Here is a 14099-nt window from a genome sequence, read left to right on the forward strand (position 1 = left end):
AGCAACTGTTAATAAAACATTACAGTTTTATTCTTTGTAATAAAGTACTGAAAACCAAACATAGTCATAGAGATCACCGTATCTCTGTAAGTGTAACTTACGATGCCATTTTAAATACAAAACACAATGACAATAAATTAACAATTGAACAAATGGTGAAAGACCAACAAAACCATGCTGACCCTGCTGGATGGCAGTCTCCAGTGAGTGCTACTTTTTTTGTGCTTTCGCAACATAAATACACTGCTTTGTATTGCCAGTGGTACAATTTTGTAAGATACGTTCCTAGTGCTAAAAAAGTACATTACCCCAAAAATATTATTTATGGCACAGAAAAGTTAAATCATCTCTCTGTTGTTCAATTCAGGCAAGTTTAAATGAACTCAAGTATACAAAATAAAATATACTGGAAACACTAAAAAAAAAATCCAAGCACATACGTAAGTCCCTCCAAAATTCAAAATAAAATACACAACGCCTTTATACTGAATAAATTATCTTAGTATTTCAGTATAGCAAAACTGCCCCAGAATCCTTAACTCCAAGTTCTTTCTAAGGAAATATTCTGGTACTTTGCACATATGTAGTACTTTCTTCAGTTCTACACAACAATTCTGCCATTGTTAGTCTGACGCAGCTGTTCGGAAAACTTATTAAGTGCAATATTTAGTATTTTATAAGATGTTCCTTTTTAAAAAACAGCACTGCATTATGGATATTTACACATTAAAATCCCAGGGGACATAATATTGCGTGATGCTCCTTTCCCAAAACATTGTTACCCAGCCAGCTGGGTATGAAATCTGCATTACTTATTTTCCACTGTTCATGGGCATTGTTCATCAATAGCAGCCGTCCCTCCAGTTCCCATCCCGCATCGTGGTAAGTGATGAAAGTGGCTTTGGAGGCTGAAGAAAACTATGGAACAAATGACAGAAAAAGACAACGAAAGTCATATTTCACATGAAAGATTGAGGTACAAAAATATGATGTACTTCATAATGACACTCGCTTTGTGGCTTGCTCGGAGACATCACTATGGTATAATCCTGGCTCCATGCAAAGGCAACTATAGAGATCTATGGTGAAATTAAGTCCTCCAATGAAATCCCATTCTGTTACTGGATAAAAGGTTTGCAGAAAGGAATTTACTGAATAATTCTCACATGAAGCATGAGATCCCCCTAAGTAGGAAGACTTGATTCTTCAGAGCTAAGCATGCTGAAGAATATAAACACAAATGTAAACTTATTTTTATCACTATGGACAACAAATCTTCCAATAGTGACAGATAACAGAGATGTAATGGGAAATATCCTCCAAAAAGCACTACTGCTCATTGTACTTCCAAAAAACCCAAACACACTATGCAGGCACTAACAAATTAAAGCATCTTATCAAAAGAAGAACTGTATCAAGCCCTGTTCCAGAACTTCCTATTCAAGAGATAAGATCTCCATCACTCAGCCAAATTCAGAGAGCTGCCACTTCCTACACCACTGCCAGTGCAGAGAGCTAGCAATCCTTCAGCCACACACTCTCACACTTGGGCTCTAACTCTCACTAACAAGGACTGCTTAAAAAACCATTACTGGCCAACTTCCAAACCTTCCAGGTTTTTATTAGCAAGGTAACTGTTTCAAGGACTATTAAAAAACAAACACACAAACAACTATCTAACTGACCTTACTACCAATCCACTAATGATAGGCAACCTTATTTTATTTACATCACAAGTTGCTGAAAACAAAGTGTCCCAATTCTGTAAAACTGCTTCTTAAAAAACCAAGTCCTGAGCCTTCTTTTCTTCCTTCTTTGCATTTCCTTTAGCAGTAACTTCCGTAACTTACTGATGTCTTCTCTCCCTTCCAAATGCCCTTGCACAAAAGAGACATTCTGTGTTAGCTGAGACTTGCCTAGTCACTCAAGAACTGTCTGGAAACTGGGACCACTGGCTGACAACTGGTCCCAGCGCTGCTCTGCTCTTGTTTGGGTGCTGTGGGATAACAGGGCTGTTGCAGATGGCTTCCAGCTCACTCTGCTCATGCCATCATGCTCCTGAGTGAAGATGGAACATGGAGGACCAGCAAGTAGGGGAAAGAAGTTGGGAAGGTGGATCCGTAAACCTAGTGCCAGAGTGTGAACTTGGAGAAAGCTGGGGACTGGGGCATCCATTTAACAGGGAAAAAATGCTGCCTTGCTTAAAAGATTGAATGCAGATGGAATGTACTCATCACAAGTTATTTACACCACTTTTGGATGCTTTAATCTCTGATAGTAGGAGAAAGGCAAGTAACATTTAGCCACGTTGATTATCTTGGCTATAAATTGTCCCTTGTGTTTGGTTCTGAAGTGAAGTACTGAAGTTTCCTAACACGGGGCCTACATAAAGTGCCAATTTATTTTATGCAGAATACCAGTAACTTGGCTACATAAAAGTCTGGCTATAGGTAAAAAATAAACAGCTTTATTTTGAAAGAACAATTCTTCCTGAACATGTGATTTATTAAAGAAAAACAAAAAAAGATCTTTTCCACTTTCAATGAAGTTATGATTAAAAACAGTTTTATTTTATTATATACTAATAGAAGCTAGACTCTTCCAAAGATAATCAAAAGTACTGCTCCTCAGAAATGACCATTTCTGTGACAAAGTCAACACTGAGAAAATCTTCCTCTTATGGTTGACTTCCGTCCAAGAAAGTTTCAGATGCACTGAAGCCACACTTATTTTTCAAATGAATAAATAAAATGAAAGCAGGATCTTAAAGTTGTTGGCTGAGCTCCAACCTGTGCTTTTTGAGACCTATAAACTTGTCATTTACACAGTGGTAACACTATATATCTTCCAGCATTGTTGGCAACGTATGACACTGCAATTTACTCGCAGATGGGAAGATATAATTCCAGACTTCCTGGACTAAAAACAGAACTGTTACCAATCTGAACCAGCTTCTAATAAAAATGGTGTTGAGAGTAGGGTGTTTTGCCCTCTTACTGAAATCTCTTAATTTTGTTTTTCTTTAACATTGTCTGTTGTATGAAGTTACAAAATAGCAACAGACAGGGCCTTGTTGCCCAGAAAGTCTCTGTCTCACATGTTGCTATGAAAGATTTAAGAGCTCTGCAGAACATGAAGTTGAGGAAAAGAAAAAAAAAGAAAAAAAAAAGAAAAAAAAACCCTTTACTATAAAGAACTCTAACGGAGAGAATTCCAGCAGAGAGGAGAGAAGGTTATAACAGAAATCTCATGATATAGTCCTCATCAAAGAAGAAATCTGACAGCTCTTTATCAAAGTTTCACCACAGTTGGTCAAAATCTGTTGTCAGTCACTTTGGTGTAATCCCTGCGTAACTCAAGCAAACAGAGAATATGAGCAATTGAAATTGCCAGTATCTATTGAAAAACACAGGAATAGTGAGAGGTAAACAGAGATAGTTCATCCAACAGAGAAGTAGGCAGTGATACAGCAGGCTTTCGCAACAGGGGGGATGCAGGCAATGGGAAAAATAGCATAAAGACTTGACACTAGTTGATAAAAGTTTCTCTCTGACAAACTTCAACTTATTAATCACAGAATATACAGCTAGAAGTTTAAGTCCCATCGGTGATAAGGTGATGAAAACATAGTTTCTTTTTTTAGGCTTATTTTACTGCTTATCCTAAAAAATTACTTGGAAACAATCTCTAGCAAAATGCAAAATTAATTTATTTAGCAATAAAGCTCATTGCAAGTACACAGTACTTCAGGATTCCAGGTTTGCCTGTTGTTTCCCAGCTGTAACTGAAAGGATGCTGGTTTGACACAAGACCAAGCCATGCAAGATATCTCCTTCCTCATGTTCCAATGCTGTAACATCACAGGTTGCATTTTTGAAGTCCACTGCTGTTAACAATAGGCATGCATACCTATTTGCAAGCTTATCCTATGAGCTTGGCAGGTCTGGAAGATGGTGAGTCAGATACACTAATTATATGAGATGTTTTGATTTCTTACTGATGAGTAGCAATCCATTCTTACATAATTACATTCTAGCAAGTATCACAGTTTACTACCAGTAGACACTGTCCATCACTATTTGTGGAGATAAATCTTCACCCGTTCACTGACTCAGCACTGGAAGCTAGAAATGTCTCTCCTTTATAGCCCAGCTTCATACTCCATGGGAAAAAAAACCAACACAACTAACTAAATAACTATCTAAATCAAATCTAGCTACAGAAGAAAGGTAGCCTGTTTAATTCTTACCTTCTAACTGGCTGTGCAATTTTACTTCTGGGTATGCCACTCCCATTGATGGCCAACGAGGGTCTTGGAAGAGCACTGCGCCCCAAAATCCCTTGACTGGCAATCTTGTTTGGCATTGGGATACCAGTATTAGAATGTAACTGTAGATTGTTGGATCCTGGAATACTACTACTACCTTGTACAGTTGGGCTTACATAGGCAGTAGCTTTGAGAGGCTGCCTAACAGACACTGGAAAATGTCCCACACTGTGAACTCTGTGTTGAAGCTGTCCAGGAGATGGAACTGTTAAAAGAGAAGTAGAAAAGGAAGTATCATGGTCAATATGCAGCAAACGAGGCAAGGTAATAATGCTCATCTCAAGACAGATTTAAATGCAGATAAACACATCATTATGCAATTAACTTGCTAATTATGAACTGCTGAATAACCCCTTGGATCCAATACTGCATCTGGTGACTCTGCATTGATCTAAAATATCCCATTCCATCCCCACACCAAACTAAAACTCTATCCCTTATTCACCCTTCTTTCTCTCTCTCAAAGAGGTTTCATTAGTCATTAAAAGCAAACTAATTCCACTTATGCAATTGCAGCTTTGAAACCACTGAAAGTATATTAATTACTGTTAGATTATTCAGACGTTTACAAGGTTGTCCATAATAAAAACAATCAAAAAGCCATAAAAAGGTCTGAAATATAACAACATATTCCATGGCCGATGTTATGTAAACTATCATTTTAAATCAATGCTACCCATTCCAGAAGCTTTATCTACACAATCCTGCCCTCTGGTGTACATCAGACAAACATCTGTTTCAGAATTCATGTATCTAAAGCAAACCATCAAAAGCCTGAAGCACTTAAACTAACTACAGCACACAGGCAAATCTTTTTTCAACTCTCTGAAAAAAAGGCATCTTAAAACCATTTAAAGACATGGAAGAAAATAAAGATGTGTGATTCAGTTAAACAAGACTAGCAGTGTATTGCTATGGAACCTCTCTCATAACACAGCTCCTTACAGACCCCAACAAAGCCACCTGGTAAATAATGTATTTCAGAAGAGTTACATGTTACACACATATGTATACATACATACATAAACACACAGATAAACATATATTTTAAAGTTGTAAATAAAAAAATTCTCAACACACTAGGAAGTGTTTCAAGTGTTTCAAGGACCATGAACATCTTTTCATTCTCCTACAAGACATGGATGAAAAGAAAGCAAAATAAATCCAGCATAAGAAATATCAATTTAATCGTTCTGAAGACTTTTGAAAATTCAGTTGTAATTTGAAGGAAAATACCCACAGAACTTCTGTGCCAATTTCTCCCTCAAAAACTTCACAGGCAATGGGAGGCAGAATTCAGTTCCTTCTGTCTGTGTCAAACAACATTCACTTTTTCCACTTCCCATAAGAATACCTCAATTATTGTGCTAGAAAAGACTGCCTTGGTTCTTGATCTATCTTGTTGACATTCTACATGAATAATTCAACAAATGACAGATCAATACTGTCACCCTGCCATCTAGAAGTCAACTAAATTAAACCAATTACAGAGTCATTTTAAGTCATTCACTCAACATGTAATATATACTTGAGGATATAACCCTCCATTCGCCACAAAGTGGCTCCAGTTCAACAGGAAAGAGGTCATGTGTTTTAAGACAATGTAGTGTAATGTAAATACAGCATTGTGCAAATTACTGAGAAAAGCAGTGTTTTAAATGTTAGTATCAAAGCTAAAAATCTAAGCCTATATGAATTAGCTCCTTTATTGGTGCTTCTGTAATACTACCACTGTATTACTGTAATTTTAATTTTAAAGTAGTAAAAAATGAGTGGGCAAAGAAAATAAAGGTTGTGATGAAACCCTCAGCACTGCATAAGAAGATCAGATGGAAGATGCTTTCCAAAATAGCAGCTTTAAAATCTGGAGCTATATTAAAATCACTGTAAAGGGAATGCAGTCTGCCTTTTATTTTTCATAAATTGAAAAATTTACGGAATCCTTCTAGTGGCTGGAAGATATACTTTAGCATTCTGTCAACACCTTACACAAAGCCAAAGAAAACAGGTACTTACTACATGACTGCATCCTTGAAATCCCATTACTTGCTCCATGCAGATTGGAATCAAAGCTCTGACTGTTCCTCACTGTGACTGGAGAACTAGCAAAGCCAGCAGTATTGTTAATGGTGGGGGTACTTGGCATCCGAGCTAGATTAGGCATGCTTCTTCGGAGTTTATCTGAAGTGAAAGAGCACAATATTCAGAGTCATGTCAGAATTTAGCAACAAATGCGAAGAGTCTCTGAATCATTTCTGTAAAAAAATCAAAATTAAAACCAAATTGATTCAACACAAAGAAAGGTTTGGGTCAATAGGGACAATATGAATACATTATTATTAGCCCACTGAGTCCTTCTGATTACTGTAATATCACAGTTATTCACAAATCATTTTAAAAACACCAACATGGAGTACATTTCAGGGATTGCAAAGACTTAAACGCTAAAGTGTCATAATAAGAAAGAGTTCAGTGTAAATGTGTAAAATAGGTCAGATGAATCATGCCCTGAATGCGCCTGTTTCTTTGAAGTGAATAAAAAGCACGGCTGAAGTGACAATCAGACGTGGATATTTATATTATGGATGTCTAAAGACACATTTCCGCAGGGTGGCCATGCTGAAAACCTGTTCAGTCTTGATACTGGCATTTGCTTGGAGACCTGGGCTGACATTACGATTTTCAAATCTAGTGGGTTTGCCTCCTGTTATACTTATGGTGGACATTTTCCAAGGCCCTGCACAGAAAGAAAGCTGGAAATAGATGTATGGGGGCAGGATCAGTTGCTAATGTAAGTATGGAATTAACAGGTCATTCAATAAATCTTCTTTGATAATAGCACTGGCCTCTTGGCAAGGTTCAGTAGCAAAAATGTTGTGCTGCTGGCTTGTCGTTATGTTTTTTCTGGTACCAGGGTCAGCATGGAGTCTGCCAGCTACTGATCTGCAGTAGGTTCCAATGCACAGTACAGATCTGCCTCTAGCTCTTCCACTGCAGTAATGTGCTTTTCTTGTAAAAGGCAGCCACAACTACCCTCTTCAATGGCAAGCGGGACAATTTAAGATTAAAATTTGGATTTATGCACGGGAATAATACATCACATATGGCTTCCAACTGCTGTTTCAGGCTGACCTCCTAATTCACATGGGGATGAGTTCAACATACAGAAACTGAACTGTTTCTTAGGAGTCTCTGTTAATCAGCTCGCATAAATACATAACCTATTTAGCACTATAATGAGCTCCTCTAATCCTTAAATCTGCTAACAACTAATGAGTAATGAGAATTGACAGTACAGTTCTATCTATAAAATGTATTAGCAGTCACTAACTTGAGTACGTATATTGCCTATGTACCTCCAGCGAACTGAGTCATATTGCAAGGCTATAACTGTAGCTGTCATATATGAATTGTCATTATGATAAGGTTCAGTACAGCATTCTCCAAATTGTGAAAAACATGCTTGAATTTCAATGGTCCAGCATTTTGAATACCCTCGTGTCCCAGCTCCCAGTTACCACTGCCTACCTGTACTTTTTGGTCTTCACATTCATCCCAGCTAATGCTGAATTTCAATTACCATAGGATGGTCTGAGATAGAAAACCATTGCTATCTATGAAATAGTTTACATAGCCCTATTTATTTTACTGAAATCAAACAGTAAGTATGGAAAGCAAAACAGGGAGGTGTTCACCAGAAGTGAATACAAGATTTGACTTTCCAGAAACTAGAGTACAGCCAAATTCTGATAAATCAGAATTTTAAAAGGTAACCCTTCATTAAAGAATTAAAGCTGGTGTGCTTCAGTGACTCATCACTGACACTGGCAAACAAAGAGATTACCACTGTGATTCACTCAGGCAGTAAAAAATAATTTAATTGGTATAAAAATGGCACAATATAAGGTTTCCAAAATCATACTGAGGATGTGAATGATGGCATCTATATAGGAACCATTTCTGAAATACTCATTTCAGCAATGAGTATTCAGAAATTTCAGATTTTGCAAATCGGAAAGGTAACTGCCTTCCTACGGTAACAGTTTCGGCCCAGAGTTGCAGAGAACTCACAAACAGGAGTTGTCTGTAGCTACAAAATGGCAAAAAATGTGTGGTAGGATAGTGGTAGGGAAGATGACACTACATAAAACAGATTTTTGTCAAATACTATCCACATATCACCTAGTACAAGCAGAATTCCTAGGAATCTACATGTTCTTCCACTCTGGGACTGTGTAGACAAAAAGGAATAATCTGTGTTTAGAACTGTCCAGTAGATGCAACTAAAGTAGCAAGAAAATAAGCACAGAAGTTGCTCGGATTTCCTCCATGGTAAGGCTGGCCATTTCTTTTGCCTCCCACTCATCAGTCCCTTCTTTTCTCAGCAGTCTGATCTGCTGCTGATTCAGTCCTTAAGCAGAAGATTCCTACTGCACCTGCAAATTCTCATCTGTCAAGCATTTGTGTTACTTCTTAGATGATTCCTTTGTCTGTTGAGATAAATAGCCCCGAATAGCAATGAAAACAGCAGGTCAGTGTTGTGTTTGGGGAAAACCCAGAAATGCTCATCTTTATAGTACTTTGCAGCTTTCATCTCCTTGGATGATACATTCTCTTTCATCTCTTTCTTGATGTTTATTCTGTCACCTGTTTCCCTCCTATGAACAGTGTAGAGTCTTATGGGTGTTTTAAGTGAAAAAACAGCTCCTGTAAGCCTGGTACACAGAAGGAGAAGACAAGAGTTATGTGATTTTAATATTACTTCAGGTCACAGAAACCTGACTAGATATAAACTTGCTGGAAATCTACGAAAAGAAAGCAAAAATAATTTGCTAAGCCACTGATAGCAAACATTCCCTTTCTAGAGCTTTTAGCTTTTCTAAGAGTGATAAGAAAATTAACAGAAAGGAGTGAAGCAGAAGACCTGAGATTCTCAGGTAAGAAAATAATTTGCTCAGATGGACCTGTTTATTATGAATGCTGAACGTAGCAAAGGTCTGCTACCATTCCAGTTAGCTCTCTGGCACCGATCTGTCTCAAGTCTAAAGTATCATTGGTTGTTTACAATTTATTCTGTTAGACACAAGCAGCTATTAACAACACAGGACCAGCACCTTCTATAGCATCAAAGACTACTGTGACCAACTAAGTTAGTCTTAACTAAAATTTGGGTTGAAATTAGTAAGATTTTATAAGTAGAATGCAGTCACATGAAATGCTACAGATGTATATTAGCTCTTTCCCTTTTTAAAAGTGTTAAGACCAAAATGAATGGATAGGTCATGCAAGAGACTTAATCAGTATCTTGTTGTTATCATATTCAGTAGTTCATGTATATACACATGCTTGTTATTTCATGACTGTTCTTCAGATTGCATCTGTCACCCTTGTTTTTCATATCGGCGGCAGAATAATCCAGAAAAAATTGCCTAAAGCATATTTGCACATCTTCCTCTGTGTACTATACACACTGAACTCCACATTGCCTAGAGTACAGGAAAACTAGGAATTATGAAACACACTTGAAGGAGTGCGAAAAGATCGCCCAGACACAGACCATCGCCACTACATTAAGTTTCCTGTGGAGACTACCTTCAGAGCACCTAAGACTACACTGGGAATCTGGAGGGATGTGGAGTAAAAAAAAAATTCCTCCTTGCTCAGGAGACCAGCTTTCCTCTTGGCAGTCTCTGAGACTGCAGGCCTAAACACACTCTCCACCAGACAGCAGGCTTATTCCAAGAAGACCGTGGCGAGGAAAGACTGCCCAGAATGTGGCAGTTCAGGTCTCCAGTTGCAGGGAGTGCCTGACCCTGCTGCTGACTGGGGAGAGTGGCAGGGATTCCACCTGTATGACATGTGAGCAGGTGGATGAGCTGCTCAGCCTGGTGGTGGAGCTCAAGGAGGAAGTCCAGAGACTAAGGACCATCAGGGAGTGTGAGCAGGAGATGACTGGTGAAGTGACTTGCCGGCATGCCGGAGGGAAGGGTGCCAGGGAGATGCGCCCAGAAAAGAGGTGGAGCCCCTGCCCCGTCCCAGTCAGACAGACCTGACTGATGAGGATTGGAACAGAGTCCTGACTTGGAGTCACGGAGCCCCCCCTGTCTGCCTACCTCGCTTCCCCAGGTCCCTCTGAGCCATAGGTGCTAGAAATTGAAGGGGAGGCGAGTGGGGAGGCAATGGAGGATCTGCCTACGAGGGAGCCTAAGGCAAGGTGGTCACCTCCATGCCTTAAGACTGCCTCTCTCAGGAAAGAAAGAAGGGTGGTTGTAGTGGGTGACTCTCTTCTCAGAGGAACGGAGGGCCCCATACGCAGATTGGACCCGAACTGCCAGGAAGTGTGCTGCCTTCTGGGGCCCGGGTCAGGGACATAACCAGGAAACCACCAAAGCTGGTTAGGTCCACTGATTATTTTCCTTTGCTCATAGTTCAGGGGGGCAGTGATGAAATTGCTCAGAGAAGCCTGCCAACTATGAAAAGACATTTCAGGGGTTTAAGCTGTTCAGTTCGAGGAGCAGGAGCACAAGTGATCTTTTGTTCTATACCTTCAGGGGCAGTGAGGGACAAGGAGTGGGCTTGGAAAGCACAAGCAATGAATACATGGCTCAGAGTCTGGTGTCAAAGCAGAAACTTTGGGTTCTTTGATCATGGGGCACTTTACTCAGCCCCTGGCCTGTTATCCGTTAACAGAACCCACCTATCTCAAAGGGGGCAATGAATCCTAGCACAGGAGCTAGTGGGGCTTATCGAAAGAGCTTTAAACTAGCTATGACAGGGGAAGGGGACAAAACGTTGGTGATGAGATATGAGATATGAGCCCAGGGAAATGATCTTGAGCTGGGCGTGAGACAGACAACTCGGCTGAAGTGCGTCTACACCAATGCACTCAGCATGGGCAATGAGCAGGAGGAGTTAGAAGCAATTGTGCTCCAGGCTAAAAATGTTCTAGTTGCCATTAGCAAAACTTGGTGGGACCACTCCCACCTCTGGAGTTTGTGATAGATGTTACAAGCTCTTCAGAAGAAATAGATGAGAAAGGAAGGAGGGTGGAGTGGCCCTTTATATTAAAGACTGTTTTGATGTTGAAGAGCTTGGGGTTGGGAATGATAAAGTTGAGTGTCTGTGGGTAAGAATCAGGGGAAGGCCTGTAGGGGCAACATCTTGGTGGGGATCTGTTATAGTTCGCCTAATCGTTATGAAGAGATCGATGAAGTGTTCTATGAGCAGCTTGCAGAAGTCGTTGGATCTCCAGTACTTACTCTCATGGGAGACTTCAACTTCCCTGATATACCTTGGAAATATAACACAGCACAGAGGAAGCAATCCAAGAGCTTTCTAGAGTGTGTGGAAGATAGCGGGAAAGACTGTTGATGTAGTCTACCTAGACTTCAGCAAAGCCTTTGACATGGTCTCTCACAGTATTATTCTGGAGAAACACAGCTGGTACAAGAGCCTACCAGGAGTGGTGCCTTGCTAGACCTGCTCTTCACTAATAGAGAAGGACTGGTGGGAGATGTGAAGATTGTGTACTGTCTTTGGCAGAGCAACCATGACACTGTAGAATTCTCTATTCAGAAGATGTCAGAAGGTTGACTAGCAAAACTGCTATCTTGAACTTCCAGAGGGTGGACTTTTGCCCTGTTCAGGACACTTGTAGCATAGGTCCCTTGGGAATGGCTCCTTACAGGTAAAGGGGTCCAGGAAGACTGGATGCTCCTCAAGATGGAAATCTTAAAGGTGCAAGAATAGTCTGTGCAAGAATGCCGTAAGGCAAGTTGCAGGGGAAGACCAGTGTGGATTAGCTGAGAGCTATTGCTGGGACTCCAGAAGAAGAAGAGTCTATGTCCTCTGGAAGAAGGGACAGGCTACTTGGGGAGTACAAGGAGGTTGCTAAGGTATGCAGGGAAGAAGTTAGGAAGGCAAAAGCCCAACTTGAACTCAGACTGGCCACTGCAATAAAAGAGAATAAGAAATCCTTCTATAAATACATCAACGATAATAAAAGAACCGGGGAGAATTTCAATCCTTTACTTGGGCAATGTGACCACTGAGAATAAAGAGAAGGCTGAGGTCCTGAACATTTTCCTTACATCTGCCTTTAATAGGCAGATCGGTTATCCTCAGGGCACTTCATGCCCTGATCTGGAAGCCTGGAATGCTATGCTGAATGCACTGCTGGTGATTCAGGTGGAGACAGAGAATTTCTCCTCCATCTGGACTGTCGTAAGGCCATGGGAATGGATGGGCTCCACCCTCGGGTGCTGAGGGAGCTGGCGGGTGTGACTGCTGAGCTGTTCTCTGCCATCTACCAGTGCTTCTGGTTATCTGGAGAAGTCCCAGAGGACTGGAGGCTTGCTGATGTGACTCCCATCTACAAGAAGGGCCGTAAGGAGGATCTGGGGAACTACAGCCTGACCTTGGTACAAGGGAAAGTTATGGAGCAAATCATCTTGAGTGAGATCACACAGCACGTGCGTGGTGTCCAGGGGATCAGGCCCAGACAGCACAGGTTCATGAAAGGCAGGTCGTGCTTGAGCAGCCTCATCTCCTTCTACGACTGGGTGACCAGACTGGTAGATGAGGGAAAGGCTGTTGATGTAGTTTACCTAGACTTCAGCAAAGCAAAGCCTTTGACATGGTCTCTCACAGGCTTCTTCTGGGGAAACTGGCTGCCCATGGCCTGGACAGGTATACCCTTCTTCAGCAAGGAACTGGCTAGAGGGCTGTGCCCAGTGGGTAGTGGTTAATGGAGTCAAGTCCAGCTGGGACCTGTTACAAGTGGTATCCCCCAGGGGTCGGTACTGGGGCCCATTTTGTTTAATATCTTTATTGATGACCTAGATGAGGGGATTCAGTGCACCCTCAGTAAGTTTGCAGATGACACCAAGCTGGGAGGTGGTGTTGATCTGCCTGAGGGCAGGGAGGCCCTGCAGAGGGATTTGGATAAGCTGGATCGCTGGGCTGAGGTGAATGGGATGAGGTTTAACAAGGCCAAGTGCTGGGTCCTGCACTTTGAGCACAACAACCCCATGCAGCGCTGTAGGCTGGGGGCTGAGTGGCTGGATGATGTGAAGAGGAAAGAGACCTGGGGGTGTTGGTTGATGCTCAGCTGAACATGAGCCGACAGTGTGCCCAGGTGGCCAAGAGGGCTAATGGCATCCTGGCCTGCATTAGAAATAGTGTGGCCAGCAGGAGCAGGGAGGTGATCATCCCCCTGTACTCAGCATTGGTGAGGCTGCACCTCGAGTACTGTGTTCAGTTTTGGGCCCCTCACTACAAGAAAGACATTGAGGCCCTGGAACATGTCCAGAGAAAGGCAGTGAAACTGTTGAGGGGTCTGGAGCACAAGCCTTGTAAGGAGCTGCTGACGAGTGGCTTGCTAGCCAAGGGGGCCATGGGCCCCTTGAGCAGCTGTACGAGCAGGACAAGGTGGGAGGCTGTAAAGACATACAGATGGAAAAATACTAGTATGTTCTCTGCAAGGACACCGTGTCCTTTAGGCCAGAAGTAAACAACCAAGGAGGAATTTGGGTCGGAGGTAAAGAAGTATCTGTGGGGGGAGCCGCAGAGATAGTTACTAAGGCATGAAAGCATGTGTAATCAATCATCTTTGTGGGTTAGGGGTTGTTATGGGGTTGTTAACCAATCAGTTTGTGCCAAGTTTGCTAAAGTGGTTATAAATACAGGCTTGTGTTTACAATAAAGTTGGAGTTTTCTGATGCACTCATATTGAGTTTCTGTCATCACTCCCTGCGCATGTGGACTAGCGAAC

General features: G+C 41.3%; 1 protein-coding gene across 2 annotated transcripts in view; it reads right to left on the reverse strand.

Annotated features, from left to right (window-relative positions):
* Nucleotides 1-208: 208 nt before the first annotated feature.
* The window catches only part of SLAIN1 (SLAIN motif family member 1), a 57914-nt gene continuing 44023 nt past the window's right edge, over nt 209-14099 (reverse strand). For both annotated transcript variants that reach the window (XM_042839027.1, XM_042839026.1), the window contains 3 exons: nt 6344-6508; nt 4250-4532; nt 209-918 (listed from right to left, as the gene is read on the reverse strand). In XM_042839027.1, coding sequence (XP_042694961.1) covers nt 843-918; nt 4250-4532; nt 6344-6508 — 524 coding nt within the window. In that variant the 3' untranslated portion in view covers nt 209-842. The remainder of the gene's footprint in view (nt 919-4249; nt 4533-6343; nt 6509-14099) is intronic.

This window comes from Centrocercus urophasianus, unplaced genomic scaffold, assembly GCF_019232065.1.
Source record: "Centrocercus urophasianus isolate 14NV4802_14NV808 unplaced genomic scaffold, USGS_Curo_1.0 seq_9, whole genome shotgun sequence".
NCBI classification, from domain to species: Eukaryota; Metazoa; Chordata; class Aves; order Galliformes; family Phasianidae; genus Centrocercus; species Centrocercus urophasianus.